General features: G+C 40.6%; 2 protein-coding genes across 2 annotated transcripts; one reads left to right on the top strand and one right to left on the bottom strand.

Annotated features, from left to right (window-relative positions):
• The first annotated feature begins 1,174 nt into the window (after positions 1-1,174).
• LOC126175227 (uncharacterized) lies at positions 1,175-3,763 on the top strand. Its single transcript, XM_049921859.1, has 2 exons — positions 1,175-1,541; positions 2,215-3,763. The coding sequence occupies exon 2, from the start codon at positions 2,682-2,684 to the stop codon at positions 3,753-3,755; it is 1,074 nt and encodes a 357-aa protein (XP_049777816.1). The 5' UTR covers positions 1,175-1,541; positions 2,215-2,681; the 3' UTR covers positions 3,756-3,763.
• An 880-nt stretch (positions 3,764-4,643) lies between these two features.
• LOC126175228 (uncharacterized) lies at positions 4,644-5,707 on the bottom strand. The gene is made up of 2 exons (XM_049921860.1): positions 5,576-5,707; positions 4,644-5,498 (listed from the first exon to the last, which is right to left on the bottom strand). Exons 1-2 carry the CDS (start codon positions 5,588-5,590, stop codon positions 4,644-4,646), a joined length of 870 nt encoding a protein of 289 aa, XP_049777817.1. The 5' UTR covers positions 5,591-5,707.
• Positions 5,708-10,178: the final 4,471 nt, after the last annotated feature.

Genomic DNA, 10,178 nt, shown 5'->3' with positions numbered 1-10,178 from the left:
GTGGATGGTTAAAATGATGATGTCCGATGTAAGAAGCTGCATTCGAGTTCAAGGAAATTACTCAGACCCCTGGAAATAAAAAAAATGGGCTACGTCAAGGAGATGCATTAGCATGCTTATTATTTAATGTAGCACTCGAGAAGGTGATGAGGCCTACAGACCAGGGCAGATTTTCGCATATGCAGACGACGTAGACACATAGCACGGACAGTACCAGCACTGAAAGAAACTTTTACAGCCTTAAGTCAAGCAAGAAAGAAGATGGGTCTTATGATAAATGAAGATAAAACTAAATACATGGCCTGCAAGAAAGCATATCAACCCAATATGCCATCAACTTTCCGTGTGAATGGATACACATTTGAAAGAGTTGATAGCTTCAAGTATTTTGGTTCCACAGTCATTTGCTTTAATGACATCTCAACTGAAATCAAGATTAGGCCAATATCAGCAAATAAGCCATATTTTGCCTTGAGTAATTTATTCCAGTCAAGACGCCTCAGCTGCCCAACAAAAGTCACCATTTATAAAACCCTCGTTAGACCAGTTCTCACTTATGCTTTGGAAACATAGCCCTTGACAGAAACCAATGCAAGGCTGCCCAACAGATTTGAGAGGAAAGTTTTGAGGAGAATAATTGGCCTTGTGTATGAGAGAGAACAATGGAGGAAAAGGTACAATGCAGAATTGTACATTATGTATGTCGATGCTCCTCTAACAAAAATCATATGATCAGGAAGGGTAAGATGGGCAGGTCATGTGGCAAGATTGGAGGAGTCTGAGGTGATAAAGAAGATTCTCTTTGGTAATCCGGGAGGAAAAAGAGGGCGAGGTCAACCTCGAGCAAGATGGCTAGATGGAGTGGAAGAAGACCTATGGAAGCTTGGATGCAGAAACTGGAGGAGGGTAGCGTATGACCGTAATGGATGGCGGAAGCTCTTTGGGACGGCCAATGTTCACCCTGGACTGTAGCGCCACAGAAGAAGAAGAAGAAGAAGAAGAAGTATCTTATATTATAACCAGTGAGAATGAGAATAAGCCAAATGAAAAATAAATATTCCACTGGTGTGGATAATATGTCTATTAAAGTACTGAAGTACTGCTGCAGATTCATTCTTAAAGTTCTCTGTCACATATTTAATGAGTCTATAAATCAAGATGTTGTCCCTAAAAGGGAATTGTTAAACCAATGTTCAAATAACGTGACAAAGCTGTTTCCAGCTACAGACCAATTTCATTAATACTTAGTCTTTCTAAAATCCTGGAGAAACTTACGTTCAAGAGAGTCATGGATCATCATGTTAAACAACTTATACACCAACATTGGTGTCCAGCTGAGATAATTTGTCCTTTTAGGACAATTATCTGAGCAAGCACCCACACCAGCAAAAGGTTGCCCGACACGTGTTGATAACAGGATTTGTTTTAACCGGCTGTACCCAAATTTTAGTATATAAGGAGGGTGATTTGGAGCACAGCACATCATGTCCTCTGAACCGATAACGTCGACATCTACGAGCAGCAGCAGCAACACCACATTTGTAAGTACATTTCTGAATAATGGAGACGCTATATAATTTGGTCAAAGTAGCAGTATGTGGTCAACTGGAAAATGCATTAGATGCTTTAAAATTAGAATTGCCATCTACTGTTCAAGATGATATACTGTTAACATATAGAGTATCAAAAATGAATTATATCCTTACCAATTATAGATTTCCAGAATGTTATAGTTTTGCTAGTAGTATAAATATTCCAATGATACCTGATATTGTAGCCGACGCTATTCAAGCAGCTGGTAAAATTAAAAATGGTGTACCAATTCCATGGTCTACATTGTGCTTAATGACACTTGCCAACTTTGGTAAATGCAATGTCTGGCAATCACGATTTAAAATTAAAGTGTGGTTTTATGAAATAGAATACAAACACTTAATATTTCGTATTTGTGAAAATTGTTTAACGTCAATGATGTGTAGATGGAGAACATCAAAACTGTCTGATATTATTGCACACATGAAAATTCATTTACTTACTAACAGACCACATTTTGTAAATGGGGTAGTTTGCCCACCGCATGTAACTATTATGGCCATTGGTGCATGTTTTGCGTTAATACGCCATTATTCAGAAGTGTACGTTGTGGTGGAGCATTAGATGTTGTAAGTGATTCAGAGGAGGAAAATGTTGATTTCCCTGATATGTTGCTTGCAGACCTCTGATGGAGACCCTGGCCGACATCTTCCAAACGATCTTCACCCTGGTTCAAGCACACGTGACGAGTCCAATGCTGAAAATCTTCATCTGGATCACTACGAGATTACACTGCCAGTTGGGAGCCACCGATGGACCCTTAGGGACATACATATTCACCATTTTGAATTGTTTGACGAACTTCGAAGATTCCTGTTCACAATTATTGTTTGGTTGCCAGAACTTTTGCGAGTATCTGAAATCTCAGAAAGATGGTATTACACTGATGTCATTGTCATCAGAGGACCAGACGAGGTTGATGAATTTAGTAGACGAATTGCTTCTATCGCATCAGTCTACCCTGGAGAAATTATCCTATGGAAACATGATGACGACCACATCCACCTCGTCCACAATTGCATCTATTCCTCTAGACGATGAAGATGCCGATCTAGGGTTGACCCCTTTATTGCCAGCAGAATTAAGAAATGTCCCCGACGATGGCGAGCAATCACAGCCATTCGGACCTCGACTGGTTCAATATACTCATATATTTCTTCTTGCAAAAAAGGCCAAGTCGGGGACAAGTTTGGATTAGAGGAACCCATAAGAGAGTGCCTGGTGAGTCTGAAATTATACAGTGGGTCAGTTTCATCGAGGGATCCCTCTCAGTATTGGAAAGCGAAAACCCTCGAATTAATGATCAGTTGCAACAAGACCTCACCAGAGATGGCTCACGTAAATGGCCTCATACAAAGCACAAGCCAATCTCTGACTACCAAAGGTGCAACCCTGAAACGATGGCAAAAAAGGTACTTTCGATATTAATGTCATACAATTGCATACCCCCAGAAAATATAGTCAGTGTAATACCATCTGCACACCATTATTATATTAATTTCATTGATCCTAAATTCTATCGTTTTTTTGACATGGGCCTTGAGTTATACAAAAAAACTATAAATGAATTAGAACTCAAAGGTTTGGAGAATCTTTTATGTTCTGGCTCAGAAGACAGTATATTTTACAGCCAGTCTACAAATGTTTTTGAATATTATTATACTTTAGCAGATTCTCTTGCTTGGCTAAATAAACTTTTGTTATTTCAATTTGATGATGACACAGATGAAGTGTCTAAATTTTTGTTAAATTTGGTATCATGGTTTAATAGACAGGGCCTTTACCAATGGCAGGATAATAATTATGTGCAAAATAAAAAATTAAACACTCTTTGTATTGTTGGCCCACCAAACTCTGGAAAAAATTGGTTTTTTGATTGTTTCATTTCACTTGGACTTAATGTAGGCCACATTGGCCGATGTAATAATAAGACGAATCAATTTGCTCTTCAAGATGCCATAAATAGGCGTATAATCATTGGAAATGAAATTTCATTAGAAGAAGGTGCTATAGAAGATTTCAAAAAAGTTTGTGAAGGAATTGCATGCAATATTCGAGTAAAATATAAAGGAGATGCTATTTTAAGATGTACTCCATTACTGTTAATTTCTAATTCTCAGCCAATTGTATGCAGTCATCCAGATTTCAACAATGTCGTGTGAGAACTATTAGGTGGAAAAAGTTTGATGAATTGAAAAATGCAATAAAAAAGCCTTATCCTTTAGCTTTCTTTTCATTATTGCAAATGTATAATATTACTTATTAAATAAAAGACAAGAATTTGTACAATGTATAATTTTTATTCTCAATTAGTACAAGAAATAAAAATAAATTACAATTGTTACATTTCAATTACAATTGTTTAATTTCATATTGCCCCTTATAAATAGATGGTTCCTCATTCCTTTTTACATTAGACATATAAATCATATCTGATACTTGAACATTTGATACAGTTGCTCTAGGGTAATGTGTCTCTAGACCATCTGCATACACTGAACATTCTGCAATAACTTCAAACAACATTTGAGTATCAGTATATTTTGTAACATCACTATTTAAACTGCTTGTGCTTAAAGCATATGTAGGATTAATGCCTACATGAAGGCTCGGTTGAACATTTGTATCATGAAGTCTAATATTATACCCCGCAGAAGCAATATCAGCCTTTTCTATTAAATTATTATATCCCGATGCTTCTGCATTTGTTACTGGAGTAACAGCTCCTACTAATTGTTCTTCCATTCTTGCTGGTTCAAAAGGGGTTAAAGAAAAACTATCACATGACATAAAAGGATTACAGTGTTTATCAGCATTAATATTATACCTTTGAATTACATTTTGAGCAGTACTTGTAATAGGAAGAATATCAACATTGGCTACTTTTGGAATTTTGAGAAAACCCAATGTTGGTGTATAAGTATAGCCAACAATAACACTTCCTGTTCGTGCATCGGCATCTACTTCAGAAACACAAGACTGTACACATTTCCAACCCCAATTATGTAAACCCTTATCTTTTGAGCTAGAAACACACACTTAATAATATTTCAAATTAATGGGTCGTCCAAATTGATGTGCAGGCACTTTAGTAAGAAATTCTGCTTCATCATTTCTATAACCATACCATGACTTCCAAATGGAATCAAACTTTCGTTTATGATTGCAGTTGCAGTAAATGCTGTAGGCTTTACATTAATACCCGGTATTTTCAAATTAATCCCTACACTTGTAATCATATTCTTATTTTGATTTAATGTTGCAAGTTCTGTATCACTTGAATTAGTCGGAAAAGCAATTCTAGGATTTCGTGCAATTACTTTTACAGAACAATGAATAATTCTACTACCATCAGGTAATAAATCGAATTCAGAAGGTGTCATATACAAAAATGGCCTATCAACGGGAATTTCTGCCAAAGGAATAACCATGCATACTACCTTTTCATGTTCAATCACTTTATATGCTAAACCATATGTGAAAAATCTATGTACTTTGCGATATCTTGTAATATTACCTGTATCTAATATAGAAGGAGCAGGTAACGGATCAACATGAGTATTCGGAGAATCACCCAAGTTAGCAGATGGTGCTGCATGCATTGGTGAACTCATACCTTCGTCACTATCAGAATAAGGTACTAAACGTTGTGGTTCAGAATGTTGTTGTGTTTCTTCTGGTCCTTGTTCGTCTTCGTCTTCTTCGCTGTCTGATACCTTGTGGTCGACGTGATGTTCATTTACAGAACTTGTTCCAGTGGCTGAACCAGATGTTGATGGGCAGGCGTGATCTATAGGCAAACCACGGCGAACACGAGACATTAGCCATTGTTCATAGGCATAGCGTTTCTGGCCTTCATGCATGAACTCCCAATTAGACCGTTCCCACGGTGGAATATCATAATTCTGAAGGCAAGAAACGTTAAAATCAAATAATGAAAACCAAAAATATATGATACACAACTAAAATTATATTTACATACCTGTTTTTTCGGCATTTGGTTGTTTCGGATACAAAGTTTTTCCAATACGTTGTTCAACAGCTGTCTTCAATTTCAAGCCGTATTTTCCCACAAATGAATGCCAATTTCATGTATGACTCCAGTCAATTGCGAAATCAATTATAGCTTTTGCATCCAGCTCATTGTCTAAACTCTTCTTCTGTAAATGGTCGTTCTCTTGCTTCCTTTAGCAGATTATCGTATCCTACGTCATGCTCTTTAGCAATGGCATCTGCTCCACTGCGTGGTGCGTCTATATTTATAGGATTTCCTGGTCCTACGTAATCACTGCCAGGTAAAGTATATCCTTTGTTCTGTACATGTTCAAGTACTTTTTTAACGCCGTAAGCAGCACCTGCGGCGGCAGCAGTTGTGGCGCCAGCCGCTATCGCTATCTGCCCTGAACTTGTAACACCAGCTGTGCTAATTGTGGCCCCGTCCGTGACACTCTCAGATAACAAGGGCACTGTTTCGCTAGCAGTTTCTATATCTGAACTATGGTGACCGCGGCCACGATTTCGTGGTCTATTTGGGCGGCGCTGTCGCACGCCAAGATTACTTTCTTCTGTTCTTGGTTGTGGCACCCGTTCATATTCAACTGTTTCGCCACTCGTATCCAAATCGTCGAATGTTGGATTATCTCCATACCGTATACGAGTAGCAGCATCCTCTCTTTGCACTGTTCGAATATCATTACTGCTACGTGAACGATTAACATTTGTTAATGGAATTCTTTCCGCCATTTCAATGTCTTCCTCAGGTCCCGGATATAAAACATCTCTGTCGTATTGTACAGAGCCATGGTTGCCCGTGCTTAAATACTGATTTACCCAAGACATTTTGCTGACTACACTAAATAAATTATTACCACCTTTTATATACATTATGTTATCAAACAGCACGTGTCGGGCGACCTTTTGCTGGCGTGGGTGCATGCTCAGATAATTGTCCTAAAAGGACAAATTATCTCGGCAGGACAGTGACGCCGCCATCGCGACCTTGGGACCCCGGGGGGGGGGCCCATTTTTTTTATTAGTTGCTGACCCTCGAATCATGAAACGACGCAGTCATGTTTTCGATTCATGAGGGTCAGTATATTTCATTTTCCCTCTTGATGTAATTTGTTGTTCTATTGCGCTGTATAACAAATTTAAGTGGTTTGAGAAGTGTGCTTCATTTTCCTGCTTGATGTAATTTGTTATTCTGTTACGCTGTGTGATAAATTTAAGTGGACATTAGCAAAAATATGCAAACGTGTTCTCTTTTGTAGTGTGAGTACCCCCAACATAAGTGATGACCTTGAAACTACAATGGTGTGGCCGTGGATACTTTTTTTTACATGTATTCTGCACCATCCCCTACCAGTGTGTCATATGCGCAAGACTCCCTCTGTTACTTCTACCATGCCATGCAGAACATCAAGAAGGAACTTGACTTGATACAACAAACTCCCCAGTCCATGCCATCACAGGATCCTATGCATCAAACCAAATCCATTCATGATGTTACATTTCCAACCAGGCTGGTTATGCCATCATTTCCCACAACACTGCCACAAGATATTGCCTTGCACAGCCAATCTACAGGACACAGTGAAATGAAGCCAAATATGAACATGTTCGAATTTCCACCACCTGGTCCGGTGCTGCACCACTAGCTACAAACTTTTTGCCCACCGGGTCTTGCATCCCACCAGTGTCACAATTGCAAATTTGGGCCTCGCCATGCATGCCTGAACACCTGGAGATGTGGTTCGCAATTATGGAGAGTTTCATGCAGCCCAGGCCTGCACTGCCACAGCTGTCCAACAACTGCTGGATGTGAAAAAAGATCTCTGATCCCTCTGTGCCACCATCGATCAGTTGACAACCCAGCTGCAGCACTTACAGAAATGTGATGTCACATGATTGCGCCACATGATGCAGGCTGCACAACACGTAAACAATGAAACTGGTTATTGGTGGTTCCATGAGCAATTTGGCTCGCAAGCTACCAAGTGCACGGTGCCATGTGCACACCCAAACACCTCTCATGACCTGCCTTAGGTGCAGCTGACCTTGACAAACACCATGTGCAACTAAACTCACAGCAGAGCAGGACACACCTGTTTCATTGCAAGCCTACATTATGCGGATTGACGTCAACAGCTGTCAGATACAAAGCTTCACAAAGAGTGTTCATCCCTGATTGCTCTACGGGGTGGATGTTTTTGATGGACACCGCGTGAGATGTCAGCACCTTACCTGTTAATTCCTGCCCCACAGACAGACACTGATGAGTTTCAATTGAAAGCAGTCAATGACTCAACCATTCAAACATATAGGTGGAAAACACTGGTGGTTGATGTTGGACTCAGAGAGAAATGCAACTGGACCTGTGTGCTTTCCAGTATATCGACCAACCTATACTGGATGCCAATTTCTTGACAAAACAGACATTGACTGTGGAATTACACAAAGCATGCCTCATGCATTCTGCTGATGGCCACATTATCCATGGAATACAGGGCCAGCCAACATCTCACTCCTGACCGAGGATGGACAACCACACCCGGCTTACATTAGAAGATGACTGAAGCTGGTGGGAGCATTATCGCTGCAATCTGCAAACAACCACCCATTTCTTGGAGGGGGAGAGTGGTGTAAATAGAGCCATGTCCAATAAGTTACGTACAGGAAACAACAGACTGAAGAAGGAGCCTGACCTGTAGATGGCTCAAATGACTGCAGCAACAGCCCACCCACCGCTTGCCTTGCTGTGGCAACACCTAAGTCACAGTGACATGGAATGAAAAGAGGCATAGTTAGGCACAAGACCATGCGCCACAGTCAGACAATACCAGGCCCATCAGTCTCTTTCCATGTTTGCAGACTTGCACCTGACTGCCTATACGAAACGAAGGTGTTGTCGGCGAGATATTACAAGAAGAATTCACCCATCCATCCAGCAGCCCATGATTCTCCTTGCTACATCTTGTCCATAAGAAAACTGCTTCATAATGCCCATCTGCTGACTATTGGTCATTGGAAGCCCAAATCATGCCAGGCAGAAACCCTGTGCCACACATACAAGGCTTCTCTCATTCACTGGCTGGGGTAACCATATTCATTGTGTTGAAGTGTCATAAGACTTAAAACCATATTCCCATAGCCAAACAAGACATACATAAAATGTCAGTGATAGCTCCATTCGGGCTGTTTGAATTTTTGTAATGCCATTTTGGGCTCAAAAATGCAGCACAAAATTGACAAAGATTTTTGGACAGTGCACTGAGAGGATTATCTTATTGTTTTACCCACCTAGACAATATTTTGGTATTCTCCAAAAATGTTGAGGACTACGAGGAGCATGCGAAGGAGGCAGGAAACAGGCTCAGTGATCATGGAATAACACTTCACGAGGACAAGTGCGTGCTTAGAGAACCAGAGGTGACCTTCCTAGGTTATAAAGTATCAGCTCAGGGCACTCTTCCATTGCCGGAAAGATTAGGATTGTTGCTTACCCTCCCTCGCCCTCAAAATTATCAGGAACTCAGGTGATTTCTAGGAATGATAAACTTCAATCAATGCCGCCTTGCCAGAATGGCCACCCTTCAGACATCGTTAAACAATGTATTGGCTGGCAAATGCTCGCTCCCATGGGCACCTGAGGTGGAGTCAGCCTTCATAAAGCTGCAAAACAGCCTGCATGATGAGGTGGCTTTCACATACCCTACACCAAGAGCTCACCTAGACTTAGTAGTCAATGCAAGACAGTTCACAATATGTGCAGTAGTCCATCAGAAGGTGAACGGAACCACTAAGTTTTTTCTCTCAAAAGTTACATTGTGGCTAAACTTACTAGAGTACATAAGACAGGGAACTCCTCACGATGTATGATAGTGTCAAGCATTTCCACCTCTTCGTTGAGGGCACACCTGTCATAATATTCACCAACCACAAACCCATCATGTCATATTCCACAAAGCCAGTGATTCGTGTTTTTCTTGGCAGGCTCGTCAAATCGAGTATGTGTGCCAATTTTCTACATATGTGTGCCATATCCACGGAGCTGACAATATAGTTGTCAGACTGTTTTTCATACATCAGTGGACTAACCCCAATCTTGGATTATTCTGAACTTGCAAGTGCTCAAAATTTGGATGCACAGCTACAGCCTTTATTGGCAGACTCTTCCACTGGCCTGCATTTCCAATTTATGGACACACCCTGTGACTCATCTAGGCTATGGCTCGACATTTCCGCTGGCAGACCACACCCATACATTACTCCTCAGTTCTGAAGGAAATTATTTCATGGCACCCACAACCTCTCTCACCTAGAAACTAATGTTTCGGTGAGGTTGGTGATGGACCATATTGTGTGGATGTCAATCAAGAGAGATACACGAGAGTGGGCCTGCACCTGCTTTCACTGCCAACACAGCAAAATAGGACACCACGTGCATGCTCCAATAGGGCAATTCCCACCTTCCATTGTGCATTTTAGGCATGTTCACATTGATTTTATTGGTCACCTCTCCCCTTCCCAAGGCTACAGGTATTTGTTTATGGGAGTGCTTCGCTGCACAAGGTGGGCAGAGATTA

This window comes from Schistocerca cancellata, chromosome 3 (assembly GCF_023864275.1).
Source record: "Schistocerca cancellata isolate TAMUIC-IGC-003103 chromosome 3, iqSchCanc2.1, whole genome shotgun sequence".
Classification (NCBI taxonomy): domain Eukaryota; kingdom Metazoa; phylum Arthropoda; class Insecta; order Orthoptera; family Acrididae; genus Schistocerca; species Schistocerca cancellata.
The sequence above is the reverse complement of the archived record's forward strand: the minus strand, read 5'-3'. Positions and strand labels throughout refer to the sequence as shown.